The sequence below is a fragment of the Struthio camelus genome, chromosome 5, assembly GCF_040807025.1.
Source record: "Struthio camelus isolate bStrCam1 chromosome 5, bStrCam1.hap1, whole genome shotgun sequence".
Classification (NCBI taxonomy): Eukaryota; Metazoa; Chordata; class Aves; order Struthioniformes; family Struthionidae; genus Struthio; species Struthio camelus.
In genome coordinates, this window is record NC_090946.1 from 44,506,654 (window position 1) to 44,530,647 (window position 23,994).

A 23,994-nucleotide genomic window follows, 5' to 3' on the forward strand; every position below is an offset into this window, starting at 1 on the left:
AAAGCTGAGATCTCAGTGTTTGGACGTGCCCAGCTTGCTTCTTTCACTAGCATACGTAGCTTCATATTCATGACAGCAGCCATCAGCAAAGCCACTGCATCTGGAACACGCAAGCAGTAGAGGCGGGCACTGGGAGCTTTGTGCAAGGAATACAGAACTTGATGTCAAAGTTCAGCTCTACAAGAGGTACTTGCACACTTTCACAGGAAGAATTGAAGACGAAGTTTTTGAAATGCATCGCTCCATAAATCCAATCGCTATTCCAGCGGCATGTGATAGGGCTTAGTAGCACTCAGCATGATATAATAGCTTCAGAGCAGTTTTGTGTAATGGAGTGGATTTTTGCAGGGAGGTTTTGGGTTATTTTTCTTCTCCTGCCTCCTGTCCTTTCAAAGGAGGAAAGAGCATCTTTCCAACAGCAGATGAACTCTCCAGTACACAGCTGGCTATTTCAATGGTAAGTCAAATTTTAACCTCAGGCATGTTAACTCTTCCCTGTATTGTATCATGCCATCTACGAACACGAGAACAAACTTATCAGGTTTACATTCACTTCCTAACTGAAAGTTTTGTAAATAACAGTAATTATGATTAATAGCCTCCTCCTTCCCAAAACCCAAGTTAAACTCGTTAAGAAAAACTTCCTGTAAGCCAATCAGAAATGCATATGTCAAGTTTTCAATGTGGACATTTATTAAACTTAATATTAGTCTACATTTTCCAAGATTTGCCTAAGTAGAGAAGATTATTTACCCATTTAATATGATCTGCTAGTAAAAATCACTTAGGTTTTAAAAGTAAAAATACAGAGATATTTTACACAAAAAATGTTTTTTGTAGTCCATACTAAATGACCTCTTAAAATTAAAATTAAGAGATTTTGTTGCAGTAAGACAAGAATCATCACTGTTGACTGGCCTTCACACACACCAGATGTTGGATGCTCTTCTTGCAGCTGGCTCAAAGTTCACAAGTGACATGTCGCAGCCCCCTGTCTCGTAGAGCGTAGAACTGAACTTACCTGTTAAAGAAAAGGTCAAGAACAAGGTCAAAATTCCATAACGTTTCATCCTACTGGCACTAGTTTCTATACATTAGCTTACTAACAAGACTGATTTAAATACCTAAATTTATATCACTATCAGAATATAAAATGTGACAACACATTAACGTTACCAGCACAGAGTAAGAATTTAGCTACTCAGTCCTCTTTCATACCAGTTTACAACATATACAGTAAATTGCAGCACTGAAACTTTATGAGTTCATATTTATAGAGATGTTATCATTAATACAACAGAAGCACAACAGATTTTTTTTTCCCTCCTTCCCCCTTAGATAACAAGGAAACAAATAACTTGCAATGACCAACTAATTCAGCTTTCCCCCCCCCCCCCCCCTTGTAGAGCAATCAGTGAATCATTCTCTATGAGCATTTAGGAACCATGGCATTTGGCTACAGCAGAGATTCCTTAAGGGTTCAGTTTAAGTTTTTTTTAAAAACGTACATGTCTATTTGGAAAGAAATCACTAGACGTGCTTCATTAGTTATACCTCTGGAGAAAATTTTTAAAAAAAAAGGCAGGCAGAGATTTAGTCTTCAAACCAGAAGAAAACACTTCAGTGTAAGTACAGAAGTATGCAAAACCATTTGGAGTTATTGAAACTCCATTAAAACCATGGCTTCCTAAGCTTGTCATTAAAAAAATAATTTTGAATGAACAATATCAAGCCTATGCATAACAATAAAAGTAGTCATAGATGAAAATTCAAATAAGTTACCTTACTCGCAAGGTGATGTTCTTACAGTACCCTTTCCTCTACAACAGTCTGATTAGAGAGATAAGCATTGTAATTTCCCCTGAAGGCCAATATATTTCAGCTAAGCACAGAGCAAGCAGGTTTTGAAGTTAAGATCTTTTCACGTGAAACACCCTGCCAATTTCTGCATCTCTTCTAGCTCACAACCTGCCTTTTGAGCCATGATGGAAAACATGAAGTGTTTTAAGACCTGCTTACACAAAACAAAAACCCAACTTTGGAGCATCAGAAACAAAACTTGCATACACCTCTCAGCCATATGCCCTACAGTTCTCTTTCTCCTCATGCTGATAAGGGACAAGGCTGTGAGAGCACAGCTTTTTTCCCCCCCCTTCCCCATCTCTTCTCCTCCTCTCCTTTCCATCTCCTACTCTAACTTCTCTTCAGTTCCTCAGGAAATTGAGTTCTTTCTAGAGGCACTTGAAAATGAAGAGTTTAAGTAGTAGAACTGGATGGATTACAAAAACAGTGAAACTAAGGAAAAATACTGGTACCATGAAAACATTTTCATAAAAATTCCTACCCTCACTTTGGGGGGGGGGGAAAGGGGGGTCGGAGAAGGGGACCGCTGAAGCCCAACTGGATACGCACCACAGCTGTACTAAGAAAGAAAAGACCATTCTGATAAGACAGCTACCTAATTTAGGAGTCATGGACAGTATGCATCAGAATTCAATAACATAACAGTTTTCCCTCAATATTTTGTTATATCTACCATAGGTACTTGTAAGGAAACATAAGTACAAAATTCACTTGTTAGGAGCTTAACTATTCTACAAATAATACTAATGAAGTCCTTCAGTTAAGCATCCTTTAGTTAGTGTACTAACAGTTGCTATGAAAGCAAGTTTGAAATTTAATCTAGCACACTACTTAGTCTTCCTCACCACACCTGGATCTTCGATACATGGATATATTTCACAAGTACCTCAGTAAAAGAAAACTTCAACACCACAAAGATAACTGGGTAATACACTAAGTTCTAGTATGGACAAAATTATTTATAACTTATTAGGGGGAAAAAAAAACCCTCCACGTAACCAGTTCTTAAAAGAAAGAAGCGAGTTTGGGACACTAAGTTCATGCTTTTGTAGAGCTGAATTGAGATCCTGGTCACAGAAGTTATAACATACTACTTGTGAAGTTATTTCTTCACATTCTCTTGGATTGAGATAATATATTAGATAAGTGTGTTTCAAAAGTTTACTGAACTGCCTTACACAATAAGGTCAACATCTCTGAGAAGGGTTTATAATTATGGGAAAAAAAATCAGCATAACAGAACTTTACGTTAGGAAATACCTATGGTCCCCTCATGCCCAACTCATCTTGAGTCTATTACAAATTCCTGTATTTCCACTGATGATAAGTACTGCATGACTGTAGTGGGATAAAACAAGCCTGGTAAATAGAGATGTATTAAATGATTTCAACAAACAGATGAAACAACACCAGACTGTCTGCACATGAACTACAAAATCAAATCAGGTTTTGCCATACTTACATGCATCCCTCTACAAAAATCAACTTCCTAATGAGAGTGAGCTCACTGACAAGAAAAATGTGGCTTTAGAATTTTAACTCAGGCAAGTTCTCATTAAGATACAGTTGTCTTCCCCCCCACATACTTTTCTGGAGAGTATTTAAAAAAAAAAAACTTGACATCATCCCAAGTAGCAAAAACTTGTCAGTGTTGGAGAAGAAGCTAGCTATAGGGTGTAAATGGACGTTGTATGATTGAGCTCCAAAGCCCATAAATATTTTTTTAAACTGCACAAGGTTATTGACAGCTTCCTCACAGCACTCTCATACCTTAATGAGGGACCCCAGTGCTCACAAGATTTAATATTTAGGGATCTACTTAGAGGTTTTTACAGTTATCCTGGTAATCTTCTCCCCCTCCCATTCCTAGTTCTTCCACATCATTCTCTGAAATATTTCATAGCATCACAACTGAATTTGTCTGAGCAATTTTTTTTATTTGCTTAAAGGACTACAGTTTTATCAGGCTGTAAACAAAAGGCAAACTCAAAAGTTGATTTCACAAATAAAGAAATACAGCCAGTAATATGTTTGGCCACTAAAGAGAAACATTGGCAGCTTTTCAGAAAGGGAGAGCTGCGAATTCTTCGCAAATTAAAGTCACCCAAATAATATTCCATTTAGACTAGTTACAAAAGTGATAAAACTAAATCAATGATATTCAGGCACACAAGTCCAGATTACAGCCTCATCCTGACATGAGGAGAGGAAAAGATGAATGCACGCACTCATTTCAAAGAACAAAAATCTCATCACTGTGTCCAAAGACAGCATTATGATTCACACACTGCATGAACTGGCCTTTTGCAGTTTTGGGAATCAATGAAAGCAACAGACTGATGAGCTTACACAGATAAAACCTAGAAGAGATCTAAGTGACTTAGCATCCAGCTAAAATGGAGTTTCGATGTTTTCTTCAGCCAAGTTATTTTCAGTACATTTTCCAGTTTTCTGCTCAATAATATCTTTCTTTGCTTCAAACTTCTCATGGACTAGTTCATGTTGCTAACCATTTTTGCACATGAAGTCTACAACATCATTAGAATTATTAGAATATATCATCTACTACTTATTGCAGTACTTTAAAGCTTCGGACAACCAATGAGCTTATCAGAATTTGAAGCTCTGCTGTGCAAGGAAATTTTGGCAAAAGGTCAAAAAAATTTATCTTTAGCTGCAATATTGAAACTTACATAGTTGTAGTTTGGACACTTCAAAGAGGTTTACTTTTTATTCGGAATGAAGAACGAACAGCCTACCTATTATGAAGAATCCCATAGACTACAACAGGGATATTTTCAATGGGGACAACGGGAAGCGAGTATTTATCTTCTACTTGTACCTTCGAAAACGCTCCCCCATCCATCCTAAATAAACTTACTTATTTTTAAAACTGATTCTGAATTGTTTTAAATATATACATAGAAAAATTATTTGATTAATATTTAGAGGCAGTATGGGACATTTTTATCTTCAACAGGAAGATCCAACAACCTTCATAAATTGAAATACATACATCTGAGAGATTATCACTTCTATATAATACAACCAGAAACGGCAGAGTAACTGCATTGTAGAGCTTCAAATGACTAGATCTCTAATCACAAGAGCAACAGTCCTCCAGTTATACTTTCTAGCACGAAAAAAAAAGCAGCTGGTTGAGGATAACAGGTTATTTCACCCCAGTTTCAGAAACTGAGCATCTGTTCTAACAATTCAGTACTTGGATTCCAAACTACTTCAAATTGTAATACCCACAGCCTTGTCACAAGGCTTCAAAAATTCTACTCATCACCTACATGTCCTGAGAATTAGATATTAGTGAGAATAAAAGGTTATCAGTGCTGCCAGACTATGTTTCGAAGACTGTAATTCAATCAAGTCACGGTCTGTTGTTCCCCTCCCGCCCGGTCCCCTTCTCTGGATTCATATCATATTAGTCCTGCCTGTAACACATCATGATATTCGATCTGTCACTTTTCCTTTCTGTCCCGTCTTCCTCCCATCATTTTCGTCATCTACTGCTCCACATCAAGCTTCCTTTTCCACCCTTTAACATTCTTCCCCCCTCACCCCTCCTGAAGCAACAGAGGGAAATATAAAAACCTTTCTACTTCAAACCTGGGAGGCTAAAAAATAAGAGAAGAGATGCTTTGAGGTGTTACCAGCAGGACAATGCCCTGCAAGTCTTAAAAAAAGACTGCACGGTCATTGCCAAGCCACTGCTCTTGTTGGGAAGCTTCAGTGCTTGTTTTACACCTAAACAGGAAGTGTTAATAGCTCAGGACTGTACAACTTCCAACCTCTGCTATGGGGCTGCTTAAAATTTGGCCACACTCTCCACTAATCCACTCTTCTACCTTCCTGACTAGACGAAGTGTAGGCTAGGTATAATCCAGTAAGGTTTACCCTTCATAAAATAAGTCATGAGAATCAAGTTAATAGACATGAACCTTCAAATCAAGAAATCCTGCATGTTTTCAAGAGCTGCAGCTTTACATCAACATGCTAGTGGAAAGTAGAAAGATAAGGAAGCAGATATTGCACTTGTACACAAAAACTGAGTCCTAATATTTTTCACATACATTAATACATGCCCTGTTTGTCTTCCAGGGGAGCTAGAAAAAATGCTTAGGGAAAATATAGGAAAAACAAGATAAACCAAACAAGAAACACCCCCAATCTTATTGCCTGCATTGCTTTGATTAACAGCAGCATAAAAATTAAAACAAAAAAAGGGGTCATCTTTCACTCTAACGTAACTTGGAACAACAGAGCAAAAACAATAGTCTGTAGGCTTAAGCCAAATGGAGCAGCAGTATTATTTCAGCCCTGATAATCTTTCCTCATCACCAGAAGGTATCTTTATCCTTGCTCTCCCTTGTCAGGCAAGATGAAGGGACTGTGCACATGAAAGCTTGCTCCGTTTTGCCAACTGTATTAGCTAGTCCAGGAAAAGATGGTATCTGCCACACAAAACATACATCTTGAAGACATTTGTTCACACCACTGAATTTTGGGGAGGCTGCCATTCTGACTAGAGGTTGTTCTTTTTTGTTTTGTTTTTTGAAAAGGCGGGAAGGGGGGAAGGACAGACAATATTGCCTGCACTAACTGCTTTCTCTCAGTGGAGGTTTAGAAACAGATGTTTCAAGCTCCTAAAGAGCTTTAAGTCAAGAATAAATCTCTATTACACATTAGATTTTTAACCAAGCAGACCCTGGCAGTTCTGTGCCTCCCACTGGCAACGTTCCAGCCCACGCTGCTGTGAGCGCAGTACACACAGTTTCAGAACTTGTCTAACAATTAAATTCTTCTAAGACTCCACTGCACTGCGCTCCTAGCGACTGTTCAGACAGCCCGAAATAAGTGTTGAATTTCTTTAAAAAATTCACTTCAATTTTGAAAAAGTCTAAATTATTTAAAAACTTTGTGGTACTGTCTGTTAAAAATTGGATTGTGTATTACATTTGGAATTGTATAAACCTTGATTGTGTTATTTGGGGTAAGGTGAATCATATCTTTCGGATATAAGAACGGTGGCTTCAAGCATAAAACTTGGCTTTAAGCATGGACAGATATAACAAGCATCCTTGAATTTCATGAGAGTTATATTACAATAAAGCTTTCAAACAAGAAATACAAGGCTCCAGATTAAATAGTTAAAAAAATACCTAGTACAGCTAACCTCGTACACTTTCATAGTTCAGAGATACATAAACTTAAGTCTTGATTCTTCTATCTAGAAACTTCCAGAACCACAGAATCTAAAACAAAACAGTAAGCTGACTGTGTCTTTTCCACAGATGTAGTTAATTTTATAAAACATATTAGAGAACATGTGGGCTGTTTTCAATTTTTCTTATATTGCAACTAGAAGGTACAGTCTGGTTAACAAGTTACAATTCATTGCATATTTCAAGTGGCATCAGAGCCTGGCAATTCTTGAAGTTTTCCCCACTGGCAGAGTAAGATTATATGCGTTTATCTTTTAGTCGTGGATTACAGTAAGGTGGGTAAAAAGTGTTTTATCAGTGTTCTGAGCTAACCTGTAGTTTTATATAACTCAAATTATATAGCCAACAGCTGCCCAAAATACTACGTCACTAATAAGTGTCAGCTCTAAAGACACCCAGGTTAATATTTTAAGCAGGAATTCTACATTAATGCCGAAAGTCACAAGCAGTTCAGGTCACATATGGATTACTGCAAACACCCCTGCTAGGAATTTTTCCATATCTATCCCTGCTTTACTGAGTCACATGAATCAGTCACTTATTACAATCATCTTAACTTCCTTCCCCATAGTAATTGTATTGGCTTCATAGAAAAACGGTGAATTGATAAATAGTTATTTAATATAAAATGCAAGTACCGTACAGAGAAAAACGGAACTACCACAGGGCACTAAATGAACTGAAAATATTTGATACAAGAAAGTTGTGATTTTCTTCTGATCAAGTTGCTAAATTAATTTGCACATAGAAACCATTCTCCTTTACATGGTAATTTTTTTAAACAGCAGCTGAACAAGACTCATTAAAAAAAAAAAAAAGACCAGGAATTCCCTAAGGAACATAAATGCCCCCGTCCTCTCCCCAAAGAGCTAGAAGTGCCCCAGAGCTGGTATCAATCTCTGCCCAACTACCTGTGACAACGCAGACTAAGACAGGAACTTATGCGTTACAGGTGTTATATTGTTCAAGCCATGAAAGATCTTACAACATCATTATTTGTATTTGTGAATCTTTAAAGTGTTTCCCCTTGTGCATTTGTTAGAGAAAGCGTACGGAAAAAGAGACTGTGGAAGGCAGGGACATATTGCTCATTAATTCCTTCTCAGCAATGCACCCACGAGATTCAGAAACAAAGCTACGTTTAACTGATTTTTCAGAGCATTATTACCCATACATCTGCTGTATTAAAACGTCCATGTCACCAAGGTTACATAAGGCCTGCATACCAAGTTCATCGTGCAAACTGCTACCGCCTACAGCAGATGCAGTGGCATGTGAGGCTTCTAAGTGGACACTCCCATTTCTCACCAGCAAGGAGGCGCTAGCGCTGAGCCCAGCTGCCTGGGAGGGGGGGCGGGACTGCACTGTGGCCTGGGAGGAGGGCTGCTGGCCTTGCTGACCATCTTGAAGGCTACGAAAAAACACGGATTGGGGAGACATTACCAGGAAGAAAAAAAAAAAAAAAAAAGAGCTAGAAGTGAAACAACACAAAACTTTTTTCTAAAGAGGTCAAACTTAGAAGAAAATATAGTGTTAAGCCACCATTTGTTAGGGTTACTATAACCCATGAGCTCTGTACAACCGAGTATTTAGTTTATCCAGTCACAACAGCAGCTCTAGAGATACATACAGTTCCTGTACTACTTTTAAAGATTATTGTGTTTTAACCTCTCCCTAAGTACCCCCTCAAGCCTTTGAAGTATTACTTCGTGGGCACAAAAGCAAGCGACTGTTGGTTATTGTAACTGCAAACCGAGATACCACCTACACACAACAGTGGCTCTCACAGTGCAAGCGGTCTCACAGCTACCATCTTTTTTGCCCGCCAGAGTACGGCTTGCCTAGCTGTTTACGAGGTTGGGTGGGTTTTTTTGGTCAGACTAACGGCATCCTCCTCTTTCTTTCTTGCTGTCAATCTGCACTCTAGTCTTTAAGCTTAATTGGCAGCCATACGTTGTCACAGACCTGGTACTTAACTGTAGCTAAGCCAGTAGATCCAGAATTCTTTTCTGAATGTATTTAAAACAAATTATTAACTGGTAATACTAGATTAAGTTACTCATTAGCTCAACTTATTTTAAACTTTTATTCTGGCAGCATTACAAAAACTTAGTATCTCAGTATTCCTACCACAAAGAAATTCTTCTATACATACACCTGCACCAAAAAAAAAAAAAAACAAACAGATTTTAAAATTCAACTTGGCCTTCAGAGCAGTTTACAGATTTACAGACATGAGTAGACAACGCTTGAAAATGCTAGTTCTCCTCTTCACCTCCTTTCCACTCCAGAACTAATTATGCTATTTCAAAAAAAAGTTAGCCAGCTTTATTAAAGAAATAGCTTGTTTAGTATTAACATGGCAAAGTCTCAGAATAAGTAACATTCACATTTGTAGATAACATCTACCTCATGAGACTACTCATTTTATTACGCTTCATTTTGTAATTTCTTTAAATGTACGTGTTACGCATTATTCAGGGGACACTTGATCAAATTAAAAAGTGATCTTGTACAAGATTAAAGGATTTCTATTTTGTGGTTTTACTATGAAAAATATCTTAGAACACTCCCTCTGTGTTCTGTGATGAAGAACACAAACTGTATTACCTATTGCTTTTAACATTTCACTGCATACAGCATGACGCTGTTCTGCAGTTGGCAAATGAGGAAGCTAAACAAACAAGATCTTACTGAGAGTTGGAGGAAGGGTTATCTGATGCTTTACTTGCTTAGAGTAGTTTCTAACACATTTACTTTTCAGTTCTTTTGCTAGAATACCACTGGGGAAAAAAACATGAAAATACGTACGAGAATAGGTGTTAAGAAAAGCTCATGCGATGTAAAGCAGACATGCACACAGCTGATGAGGTAACAAAACTGCAAGTCACCATTACCGTACTCTAATATATTTCAATCTGAATCGTAATTCAGTATTTTGCTGCTGCAGACAAGGCTCAGTGAGCCGCATGGCAACAAAAGCCCTAAGGAAGCTCACAGACAGCCAACCTTCCTTGTCTCAGAGCTAAGTATTATCAACAAAATAACAATGCTAAGCAATACAGCTTTCCCTTAAAGGACAGCTAAATACCACAAGGTAAATATAAGTTGTCCTTTCAATAGTTACCTATATCTGTCACAATAAGACGACAAAAACGGCAGAACTTTATTACTAGCAGATTGCATGGTATGCAAGAGAGAGTTATTCTCTGCCTAATTACAAAAATAATTTTAAAAATAAAATTCTGCTCAAGACAGTCCACTCAGTTCTCATATCAGACACACATGCACACATCAGTAAAGTATATGGGATGCTAAAGCATATTTATGTTTGAACTGCCCAAAATACTGTTGATACTTACTTAGGAAGAAAGCAAGTTTTGGGTTTTGGTTTTGAAGTTACTAAAGTAAACTTGTGTCTAGTTTAATGTCAAGCTGGCAGAATTTACTAGACCAGGTTTTACTTTAAAATGGCTTTCACTGCCAAACACAAAAGTATACAATACCATCATCTCTTTTACTAAACATTTGACAGAAGGGAGAAGTATTTCTGACAGCAGATAGAAAAATTCAGGTGGAACTCAATGGGCCCTAAGGGGCTATTCTGATAACATACAATTTTGTGTCAGAGTTAAGAGATTAGGAGATTAAATTTTTGTGGCAAGAATAAAAAAGAAATAATATCACATCTAATAAGGATTAGTAAATCTAAAAGTGTAAGAAGTTTAACATTTGAAGTCATACAGATTAGCAGTATTAGGAACTGAGGCAGTCCACACTAGCATATAGCAGAAATGCCTGTATATTTGCAGTGAGAGTCATCTAATAAAATCCTTTCAAAAACAGCTAGAAATTCCTATACCACTTCACATTTCTTCCTTATGCACTAAATTCATCTTACTGATACTGAAGGGTTTCTTCTTCTAGCAGCACATAAAAACCCGTTAAGTTTCCCATATAATGCAAACTTTTTCTGGAATATTCATCTAGAAATCTGAACAAAAATAAATTTTCAAACACATTTCACTATTTGCATTTCACATGGAATTTGTCAAATCTGAAAGCACTTTTGCATTTGGCTGGGAACTTGACACAGACTAAGACAAACTCCACTCAAAGGGACAGGCATTCAGCATCACAAACAATGCTTTGAGCAAAGTAACCTCTGTCAGCAGGTGATTCTGGATGTATGTTTATAATTAAGTATTTTTGATAATGTGTGACTCTCCCAGACAGGTGATCACAAAGTAGTAAGTTTTGGTTTTATTTAAAAGGGAACAAATTCAGATAATGTGAAGATGCACAAAGAAGATACCTGGCCAGAACATATGCTTCTTTTCATCCTCAAATATCTTGCCTGATTAACAAGTTACTTGCACCAAATTCAACTTCCTCATGATCTCACAATGAAGCCCAGTTTAGGCCTGGGGAACCTTAATGACAGCACTAGCCTGTGAAAAGGGGGCAGGAGTCAGTTTAAAACAGAGTTCTTCATTTCTCACTCCAATTACTTTGTACAACCTCTTAAATACCAGAGACAAGACTGCACTATTCTTCTAAAAAAATGCAATAGAGAGGAGAGCAATATATAGATAAGCGATATAACAGACATAAGAGAATGTAACATCCCTCACTATGAAGTAATTCACTAACTCTAAGTGTTTAAGCAAGATCAGAAGTTTAAAAAAAAAGATTTATCTAAAATGGATTAATTACTACCACATACTGCACTAGCCACTAAAAACATCTGTAATTTCAGTCCATGATGTGGCCAAATGCTTTATCTGTTAGATCTTAGGTACCATTCTTGCAATCCTCTCGCCCAAGGACAACGTAGAAATTCAGTCCCTGACATCAGCAGCGCCACAAAGACGACAAAATTCCTCCCCATCCTCTATTTTCATATTTTGAAGTATTTTGTTTTGTTACAGCAAAATCCTTGGATTTGCTCATATTTCTATAGCTTTTTCCAGTTTAAAAAATAGGACTAATATTACTGAAATGCAAAACCAGAATGCTCCTGTTGTTCAACGCTGGTCTAGCATATGGAAGATGATGGTTAAGAATATAGGATGTATACTCTTATTGCTGCATATTTGTCATGTAACTGGATAAAGAGTTACTTGGATATGGATGTTGGAGTGCTCCTTTGACTATGGGCAATGTTGTTCTTGCCCAATTTTCCAACACTGGGCAACCATGGCATTGAACATTTAAAAAAAGTTATTGTGGTTGCTGTTTCTGCTGCTCAAGCAGACAGACTGAGCAAAAAATGCTGCTGTCCGTAACATATCACTAGGCTCAACATTGTTAAAAAGTGAGCTGGTGAAGCTTAAGGAGCCCTGGGATACACACATATGAGAGTGCCAGACAATTAGAATTAATATTGAGCAATACTGTAGGTTTTATAACAAGACATCAATATGTTAGTTCATTATTTCTCTTTTGCTGGAAAAAGTTGCAGACTATTTACACAATGCTTTACTTCATTTTAGATATGGAGCTTTCCAGGTATGATATAGCTCATTATAATGCCATTTTGTTATAATGCTCATCTCTAACATCTACAGAGCTGATAAATGATTATGTTACTAATCCCCAATGCTTACTTTCCTAAGGGGAAGAGAAAAACAAAGTGAGGAGTAATCAGTAACTATTTTCTTGGGACCTTCTCCTTGCTTGACAGCAAGAACTTCTAAAGTATTTGATAAAACTGAGAAAACAGAGTCTAAGTTTGTTAGCATTAGTTCATTTTGTTATCAATCTGAAACCAACTGAAACATGTTAGAGATTGGCTATCCTGTTCATTTTCAAAATAGTGCCACATATACATGCACAATTCAACAAGCCCACAGTGACATGCAGTGACAGCTCAAGGAGGTTATGGTGGGAAGGGAAGAAAAAAGTGCTTTTCTGGCAACACTGGTGGGTGTGGGGAGAAGTGGTCTGCTGCATGCATGCTAAATATGGTGGAACATTTAGATACCCTACCTGAGGGGTGATCCGATGAGCAATGTAGGAGGGGTAGGGTTACTCCCTGCATTGTGCCGGCGTCGCACTGCCTGACGCCTAAATGTGCTGCGTTCACGGCGAAATGTGACAGTCTCCTCGCTGGCTTGTGCTGCTGCATCAAGACAGACTTTAGGTCAAATAAGAACCCATCCTAGTTATGTACACAGTAACTTAAGACTCCTTTCTTCCCTCTGTCCCTCCCCAAGTTAATGAACTTGAAAGTAGCTTATGCACTGACTACTCTTTTTGCAAGTCAAGTAACCTGCCTCAGACAGGATTACAAAGAACAATTTTACTAAAGGTGTAGATGTTGCTTTGAATACACAGACTACTTTGTTTTTCCCAGATCCAAAAAGCCAGGGTGCAAAAAAAGAGTTAGATATCCCCAAACTCTTCCTTTTACACTGGGCAGGAAGAGACCGACTGATCTCTCTATTTCTCTCACTTAACAGATAAAAGGAAAGATTCAGAGGGCAACCTAGTAAGCTTGTTTGCCACTCCTTGCCATAAAGATCTGTTCTCAATTTCACAATTCTGCCCAAGTGGTAGAGTTGAAGTTCATTATATCACATCTCTTTGGGGAAAAATTTAACAAAAAACAGTTTTGGTGTTCATGAGGGTGCTCATTTTTGTACTAGCAATATTATGATTTGGAGCAGGGGAACAAGATTAAGCAAGAGGATAACTTCTGTTTAAGGCTTATCTGTTTTGGGAGTGGGGAGTGTTGAAATAATAAAAGAAAACAACCCCCCCATCTCCAAAACCACTACAGAAGCTTGCCTCCATTTGTAAAGCGACACTGTAAAAAGTTAGCTTTATATACTCAGGGGAGTCACCTTAAGACTTTTCACAGCCAAGTTCTCCCTCAAAAAAATCCACCTGTGTTCCCAGCATGAGTCTAGACAGGAGCCTGAACAGGACCTTCTTTGCAACTTCAGATCTGGACTGCTTCATGGTATGCCTATGCTCCCAAAGAATCTTCCTCCTGAGCCAAGTAAGCTACTATCCAATTCAAAAGCAGAGCTGAGAGCTCAAACAGATGGGTCACCAAGAGAAAGAAAGCAGGCCTTGGCAGGCAAGTGGAGAAGGAGGAGGAAACATAAAGCTTCATACAAAGCCAGTGCAAGAATCTGAACAAACCACAGCTTGGTAGATAAGAAGCCTATTATTGGAGTAAGAAAACTAAGGACTATGTCAAGGCAAAAAATGAAAAGAAAATACTGAGGGAACACAACTTTATGGAGGGACAAAAGGATCACAGTCAGAATAGTCCATGTTGACTTTAGTACGTTTCCCAAGTTAAAAAATTCCTGTCAGTTAAACTTGCAAAAATTACTAGTAAAGACCATCACCTACCTCTAACACTGGTCTACAGGGAATGACAACCTACTACTACTATGTATGACTCCCATAGCTCAAGCAATAAAGACCATAAGGACAAGCTAGAATCTAATTCTACCCATAGGTTATCAAGTGCATATTGTATAATGAAACTTCAGTCTAATTAGCTTTAAAAATCTAGGAAGCTACATGAAAAAATATTACATTAAGACCAGTATAAATGTTACAGGCATTTCATTACCAAAATGTCAAAGGTTATAATATACATCCTTAGTTCAGTCCTTTTGTATATTTTCCATGAAAACTGTGAGATTGCCTACTTTCTCACTTGTCCTTCCGCAACTGTTGCATTCATTCTACGCATGAACAGATGATAGCTACTTTTCAGCATATTTCAGCAAGAATTCAGTTTATTACTCTTGTGGTTCAATATATAGCTTTAAGCTTCATTTTAATACATTACGTATTCAAGTCATCCTCTAAAGCAGGAATTCTTAATTTCTTCAAGGATTTTTCTGCAGCTGTTATATTTGAAGTACTGAGAAAGTTAAGCACATTAAACAAGGTAGTATGAATCCTGACTTTTTTTCTGGTGGATCAAATTAATACGCAAGAGGTTAAAGTCACACACCAACTTCAGGTGCCAACTTGCAATGCTTAATTTTTGCAGGGTACATATCAGCACATACACATTTTTAACATAGCTTCCATTGACTTCAGATGCAGTGGGAATTCCATGAACAGTCAGGCCATAGTTAAGCACCACAAAATAAAGAACAGAGTGACTGATCTTAACCGAAATGTAAGCATCTTTATTACCACTGTATGGCAACTAGTTCGCAAAGGCAGCATCCAAACGCAATTCTTCAAGGTAACAACAGGAAAAATCATTTTTATTTTGATATCCCCCTTCGTTCGTTAAACATGTCACCTTCGGCAACAAGTGAAGCCCAGATTCTAGAAACACTAGAGGTCCTTCCTAAACAGCTCCGATATATGACTGAAGCAAGTCTACCTCAAGTACTGTCTGAGGCAGCTCCCTGAGAGGAAAGTGAGATTTACACGTTTGAAGATTTTTCTTTTTCTAGAAAAAAAAAAAAAATCCAAATTCATATGCAGTTAGGAACTGAATTCAGGCCACACACGGAAACAATTCTGGCTTTTCCTAGCTTATTATTCAACTTTAACCTAATTAAAAGTTTTTTTGGTGTAGTTCTTTATATAATCTGCCGGGGGGAGAGGGATTTAAAACTTTTGTTCAATACACATCTATGTGCTTTCTTCTTGAATGCAGATAGCAACACTCAGGACCAGTGAGTCTATTAGTTCTTCTGAAACAACTGCAAAGTTCCTCAGCCCCAATAGCTCTGAATCTGCAAACGTTACGCAACCCCTCAAGAAGCTACTGAAACCATGATTGAGAAAGTCAAAAAAGCCAGTTGAGTGGAAAGGATTATGTTTTGTTTGAAAGACTACATATATGCAAGTGCAGAAAGCCACCAAACTGAGGGTTTAAAAAAAAGTAAAAATATCCAAACAATCTACTTATTCATTCTAAAGAATATAAAGTTTCAAAAATTATGCCAGTATGGAAAAGCAGATGTAAAAGTATTTTTTGTGTTTCTACATGTCTTTAACGAGAATGATTTAACAGTAACTCCTCAGCAGTACACCTACTCTTTGGTTCACTAGTAGGATACAACCTTGACCATGCTCTAAGAGCAATTTAACCATGAGGGAAAGAGCTTGAACATACATAAGCTTCTTTTAATATTTACAGAATAAGATATTTACAAAATAAGCTTGCTCTTTAAAAAATAAAGAGATAAGAGTACCTCAGTAGAACATGGTTTAAAAAAAAAAAAAAAAAAGACCACACACACTCTAGACTTAGTATCATTCACACTTATACAGTGCTGCTGTTCACAACCACCTACTCTAGATTCCAGAAAGAGAAGATCCAACACCTATACTCAATACTCATGTACAAAATTTAGCTCCAAAAGGGATGCATCATGTAAGTTGTTCCTTGACAGTTTCCTGCTTGCTTTTTAAAATAAATCAGCTAAGCAAGGTAAGCCTTTCATGTCATAAAGCAATGTTTTTCTGTGTTCCAATTTTTCTGCTTTATTCTGATTTATGTTTAAACACTACATTTCACTAGTATGGATTTAAGTATGAATTTCTTCTGCACTTTAATTTTCATATGTCCTTAGACCCCTATATTATCTGTTCTCAAAAAGAGGGGGAGGGAGGGGAGGAACATCCACCTGCAGGATTTGAAATTCACAAAGCACTTAACTAGATATACAAACCTCCTTCCCTTTATCAATATAATAAAACAAGTAGAGGCATAATGACAACTTTGTGACACTTAACCCTCACACAACCATTCCCAACTATTAGAAGAAAAAAAAAAAATAAACTGCTTGAGAATTCCCTCAACCAGAATTTTTAGCCGTGAAATTCATCAATACTCTCAGAAGAAAGGCCCTTACCTCCTCCCAAAGCCTTGCAAAGAAAGAAGAAAAAAAATGACAAAGTGAGACGATGTAGACTTATTCCATTTAACTCTTTACTACTTCTTCCCCTTAAAAATAATAAAAAAACACTTAACCGCATTTTATTCCTGCCTTCCTGCCTTCTCTAGAAACAGTTCCATTGCTTTTTTTTTTTTAAAAAAAAAAAAAAAAACAAACAAACCTCTTCCCCCTTATTAAAAGAAAGGCCAAAGCTATGAATGTGTCCATACTCAGGTTTTACCCATAGGTAAAGCTGAACAAGTGATAACTTAAACTTCCATACTGGTTACTAGGGCTTGGAGGGTGAACAGCTTACCAATTTAATTAAACTAATTCTTGGGGAAATTTATTGTGTCTATGAAACTAAAATGTAAGTTAACTTAAGTAACATATCCCAACCAAAAATCTAAACTACTATACCAGAAGAAAAAGTACTGTTCCAACTTTTGTATTGGTTAATGCAATTGTGTGTATGGACGTGGATTAGTTAAAAATCCATATTTTATTTCACTATACTTCTCTTTGAGGGTGGCTAAACTAGCACTCAGAAGGTCAAGAGGATATCACTTCATCTTCATGCATTTTTGATGACACCTTCCCAATAAAAGGGCTAAAACTTATTCCAGGGCTACAATAATTGTGATTCACATCCCTCTATCAGACAGCTGGAAATAGCCGAGCACAGATTGAACTACCCTGTCTGTAGGCTATACCTTTCTGATATGCTTTCCTTAGCGCACACAAATATTTTGATGAAAATCTCTACAATTCCTCTAAGTTCAAAATAGAACTGAAGACTAAGTCGCACACTGCAATATATAATACAATCAGCTTTAAGAAATATAAAATGCAAATGTTTTCTTTCATAGAGATACAGTCACACTTCTAAATAGCCAAAATAAATATTCACAATGGCACCCCACATTTATGTATTGCTGTTTTCAGCACAAACTTGAAAAATGAAATTGAAGTAGTATGAAATGAAAAAGCAGACTTAAAAGTTATACTGCATTAACAGGGACCATTTACTTTTTGCTAAGCAAAACATGCCAAATCCAGTGCTTCAGATTAATTCTGAAACTTGGAGAAACTCTTCCCAGGTTAGAACATTCCTGAGAAGATGTGGTATAGGGATAAGATAGATACAATATTAACATGAAAAGCCAGAAATCTAAGGACAAAAAATTGCTAGCTTTTATTAAAAAGGAAAACCAAAAAACAAAACACACACATGCACACAATGGGAGCGCAATACTCCCACCCTCCCCCCCAACACACACGCTTTTCTCAGGAAAGAAAAGTCACATCATTTGAAGCCTAGGTGGGTTTTTTTTTTGCACATTCTTCAGATTAAGTATAGGTCAACTTCTGCATGAAACCAGAATGAATGATCCTTGGATATTCTATTTAATCTATTATTATTATTAATCTATTTAATCTATTCTACCTCATGCATTCACAAAAGCAATGAAATCTGTCTTCTAACAGTGAATACACTTTTGCCAAATCAAATAACTGAAATTTCACACTTCTTGACCAAGCACCTACATCCGGTCTCCTTTGGGCTGGAATCCTGAGAGAACCCATACTTCTCTTTGGCAGCAACAGAGATACATAAAAATAAAACATTCAGCAACTGTCAGAATTAATAAAGCTTACTTTCCTATACGCACGCACTTATTGGTTAACAACTACCCTCTTCTCATGATTGACGCATTTGTAAAGTTTATCATCAATGTCGATTCTCACTTGCTTTAAAACCTTATTTTAAAAGTCATACTTGTAGGATGGTCCATTTAAGCTGCTGCAGAAACTTTTGAGTAGAACAAAACAAGCAGTTCAGTACTTACCTTCAGCATATACTTATTAGTTCACCATGAATTATAAGTCAGTGTATGACTTATAATTGTAGGGAGTTCTTATTCTTCTCTGATAAAAAACAAAAAAATGAACGCTGGCCTCTAGCAATAACTTGTTGTGGATATTTAATAAATACACCTAATAAAAAATTTCTGAAGAAAGCTAAGAATGGACAGGTGGTTGGCAAAGGGGAAAACATTGCAAAGCAGAGAGGTATCTCTTTAAGATACCAACTTTTGCTGGAAAACAGGGCAGAGGAAAACAGTATACAGTTTAGAAAGGAAAGCTAGTCACACAAAAGAAAATTAGAAGAGAAACCGAAGGAGTAAAGCCTAAGACTCTGCTATTGTGGTTGAAGTCTTAAAAAAGAAGTTCAGGAGGAGACTGGAGGAATATTTACAGTTACATCAAACCACTACAACAATCTGTGAATGAAAACGTTGTCAAGCAGGGAATAGCCATGACCACGAAACCATCTGTTTCGAATACTGAATCGAACATTTCTATAGACTAACTTGAGGTCTGAAAGATAAATTTCTGTGTTAATGCCAAAGATAGAACCATGAACCTCAGTTATTCTACTATAATTTTTCTGTTGCATTATTTCACTATTTGAAACAGTAAGTGTTACTTGTATAGCCTTCTCGACTGTAACCTTGACAGATTTCAGGGTCAAATACCTAAAACGTTCATTTAGTCCAATCCCATGCCTAATACAGTCCCTACATCCAGGAATCACTTTATCTAGGAATGTCAGTAATATATTCATGCAGCAGACAGTGCTCATATCTTATGTTAATGAAATATTTTGTTCCAATTATGTATTTTGATTCATTCATCTTAAGGGAAAAAAGAATGTAAATCTTTAGAACTTATGGCCTTTCCCTCATAAAGATGTTCAATATTAATATCAAACATAGAAATAATGCTTGTTTTGATTGAGCTTCTATTAATTATAACATCAAGTGTTAATTGTTACATAACTTTTGTATATCCTGCAATTGCATCCTATAGCTATGTTTGGCAGCAATGTTCAATGCTTCCATTATAGTACAGGGAGCTCTTAGGAACTATTCTCAGTCACATGCAAAACTATAAATCCAGGTACATCTACAAAGGGGCATGAAAGAAGCGACTTTAACTGTTGATGCAGCTTTGTTTACACCAAGCGTCAAAAATTCTTATGCAATTCATTTGAGATGAGTAATCTAGAAGTTTATCAACAATATATGCTATTTGCCAACAAAATTCAAGTGTTCTTTCCAAATCAAGTTACAACAAAAACAAAGACACACCACCACTACCACATTTGCAAGAAAAATTTCACAAACACTGCCAGCCTAAGACATCTCACTTCCACAGTGATTCAAGGAGTTTTATTAAAAGACTCACTTCCTTTGGGTTTCTTTGGGGAACTTCAGGGTACTTGACTTTGGTCAAATTTTATAAATGACATCCCCAGAAAAAAAAACACACAACAACAACAACAGATGAAGTGTGTCACTTAATTTTCAATTTCCCTTTAGTACATGCAGTAATGTTGTGGCATGCATTTTTTATTATCCTGAATTTCCATCACACAGCCCTGCAGAATTTTAGGCAGAATATCGACTACTCTGTACTTGGTACTCTAAAGGAGTATGTTTCTATCAAGTAAAGGAATTACCTTACAAGTACTACTCAGGGCTTTTGCCAAGCAACTATACACATTCTTGACTCTCAACATTCACTGCTATGAGTTGGACAAAACCTAGCATCTACTGTTTTGCCCACCCTCTTTTTTTAAAATCAATTTCTTCAGCCCTCACTGCAGTTTCTTTATGGAACCACGAAACATCAGGAAAGATGACAATTATTTTGGTCATAAGCCATCTAATGAAAATCCCTGTACAAAAAAGCAAGAGAGTCCCCACACAGAATACTATACTTCATCACCATCTAATAAACTGTTAAACTGCATTTTGCTTTATTAAATGCAAGATTCACTCTAAGTGTTATTTCAGTGTGAAATTCCAGAACTGCAGACTGTAGAATTCCATTTTTGCTCTGTACATTACTCCTAACAGTGTTTGTGTCTTCAAGGATCAAATGGCTACATCTCAGCTCCACTGAGATAACAAAAGATCCAAAAAATCATAGAGGTGCATCTGTAAACTTGACCTTTACTTCATTACACAAAGAAGCTACAACACAAGAACATTAAGCTTCCAAAGTCAAGTATTGGGAAGGGTTAACATTCAAGTCTCTACTTCAGTCTTGATTCAAATACCGTGTATATTTTGGCATGCTGCTGGTTGACATCTTGAATTAAGGCTTTACAGAGCCAGGAACGGAATATAGTTTTTAGGTTCCAATAAAGAACCTCACATGCAAAACAGTTCTTTCCACCGGCTGATCTGCTCAATTCAATCGAGTTATGGCAGGGGTCTTGCTGAGCACATTATAATAGAGACAGCTTGCACATACACCACTAGATTACATTAAAATTGCACATTTTATGGTGTCTATCATTTCTAAATTCCAACTTTGACTTACTAGGCAAAATTGGTTTTGCGGTTTGAGTGTGGATAATCAGATTCCCAAAGAACATATCAGAAATCCCATCTTGTGGAAGTGTATAACTCCACACACACAAAACACATGAACCTAAAGCCACCAGAAGCAAGGAAGAGCTCTAGAACACAGGTAAAATAAAAAACAGTCACAGACTGCTAAAAGTACGCAACATAAGCACAGCAGAAAGAAGTGATATACTGGTAAAAGCTGATATGATCAGTTTGCTACACAGCAGAGAATTCCTAACTTCTGTTTTTAGCTTTAGAGAGGATTACTGTCTAATGATTACAGGCAGATACAATAAGCATATATATGCACACAAATACATTCAGACTGAAAGAACGAACAGGTTTCCATATGTCATATGGAAGGCAAGATTCTACTCCAAGCTCACAGAAGTCTGTTTTGTCCACCTATATAGCACTGTAAACCACAAATAATGAGCAACAGCTTATACTTTTCTTCTGTATTAGACATACAAGGCACAACGGGAAAAACATACATACATATTATTCTGGAAATAAAATTGCAACTCAAGTACCTAGAGAAAAATAAATCTGTTAAAATCTGAAATTATAGCAAGCCGTAAAAGAGCAAAAAGTTAAAGGGTACATCTTTTATAGCCAATATAGAGTTGGGGAGAATACTTAACTTTTGAGGTCAGCTCCAGCTTTACAAACCATCACTGTGTCATAAACCACACTAAATTGGGTTTTAAATCTTTACAAATGGAGATCTAGAAGTAGCACACATTTGAAAGAAACTAGGCCTAGGAGAATATTTTAGTGATATTTCCAAAATAGAAACCTATCCAAACTTTTGGACATCTAAACAGCTTGGGAAATCTAACCTGTGGCCCATCAGTTCACTAACTACTTAGCTGATTTTCTTAAACAAAGGAAGTACTAACTATTGTAAGACATCTTCCATTTGATTTTTTATCTTTATATACATCCACCACATTTAATGTATTTACAGATTTTTCAAGTGCTGTTGGTCAAGTGCTGTTTGTCAGCACTTTAATGAATTTCAGTTTCTATTCAAATAAAGAAGTTATCATCTGGTAATAAATAAGTCATTCGCTATTCCCTGGTAAAATAACATAAAACAAAACTATTAAGTTGTTGTACAGATACAACTGTATTACGTTGTATCTGCTTAAGTAAGATAACATACAAATTTGTATATCCTTCTGCTTTGTAAAAGATTAGAGGCCATATCCATTATTAAACGTATTTTAATATGAGCAAGTAAGAATGTACTTTAGTTAATCTTTAGGAAAGTAAAATTATCAATTTAAGTCATATTTCAAAATTAGGAAGCTGTAAACTGCTGACTGAAAAGTGGGGTGTATTGATATCGTCAGTCCACTGATTATCCAGTGGGCATCTGTGAATAATTTATTACTTCAGAAAGCTATTGTATGCAATTCACAGAAATTCAAAAAATATTTTTTTAAAACTATAAAATAATCCTTTTAGCAAGAAGTTGGACCAGATGACCAGATGGGTTTCCCAGTCAACCAGCAACCTCTGAGCTTATGAAAATCTGAATCAAGTTTATTCTGCAATTCATCAGCTACATGTAAAAAAAAAAAAAAAAAAAAAAAAAAACCACCACTCCATTTTTACATTCACATGTAAGTGTTTAAAAACATTCCCAAGGATGAAGACAACTTAATACGGGGAAATGCTGGCTTTAAAAGTAACTTAGCAGATTCTAAGAAGTTAAAAACTTTCTCCAATTAATAGTAATTGCAGTTACAACTGGAGAAGAAAGCAACAATTAAAATACAGCCATTAGAAAATTCGTAAGTAATTAAATTTGGGTCCTACCAACCGTTGTTTTAAAGAAGGACAACAGGAAGGAATTATTTAGATAGGAACAGAAATTCAAATTATACTCGCTTGATGCTAGACATGACTGCACAAATATGAAGCACTATTCAGAGGACAAAAGTACATAATATCTTCCTTCTGCTTTCAGAAACGCAGAATTATACTTGTTTCCTACAATAATATATGAAATATTTCCTATTTCATCAATAAAAGGAAACATGAGATATAGCAAGTGTTATTAATCATTCAGTGTCTTCAGTTCTGGATAACCTGAACTCAGATGGCTTCTTAAATACAGTTTGAAGCCCATAGGTAAGAATCATCTGGTTACTCTCCACGTATAAAATACACTAACAACTTCAAAATGATGCTTATCTAAAGAAGGGAGTTTAAAGGGGAGACTGAAGAGAACAGTGTGATGAGAACAGCAGCAAGACTACCCTGGTTAAGCTTTTTTAAAAAAAAAAAAAGTCACACGCCAATACTTTCACAGACTATTGACAACTGATGAAGAATTAAAATTTGTCATATTCAGTAAAATAAGGTATATTAATCCTCCTTTGCATATCAGAAAAGTTGCTAAACAGTTTAAAGCTGTAACAATAAAAAATAAAATGAAATCAAGCGTTGTGCTACTATGGAGACTGTAGAATCAATACCGCAAATACATACAAGAAGCCCTTTTATTAATCAAATTTACTCCCAGTAGACAAAGTGCTATCATTTTAATAACATACATTATTACATTTCAAGTGTTTAGCTTGC

At 36.5% G+C, this 23,994-nt stretch overlaps 1 protein-coding gene across 11 annotated transcripts in view; it reads right to left on the minus strand.

Annotated features, from left to right (window-relative positions):
* Nucleotides 1-23,994, minus strand: part of PCNX1 (pecanex 1) — a 92,472-nt gene that overhangs the window by 43,055 nt on the left and 25,423 nt on the right. For 5 of the 11 annotated variants that reach the window (XM_068946120.1, XM_068946119.1, XM_068946117.1 and 2 more), the window contains 3 exons: nt 13,092-13,224; nt 8,327-8,511; nt 931-1,021 (listed from right to left, as the gene is read on the minus strand). In XM_068946120.1, the coding sequence (XP_068802221.1) occupies nt 931-1,021; nt 8,327-8,511; nt 13,092-13,224 (409 nt within the window). The remainder of the gene's footprint in view (nt 1-930; nt 1,022-8,326; nt 8,512-13,091; nt 13,225-23,994) is intronic. The other 6 variants (XM_068946124.1, XM_068946123.1, XM_068946128.1 and 3 more) reach the window with 3 other exon arrangements.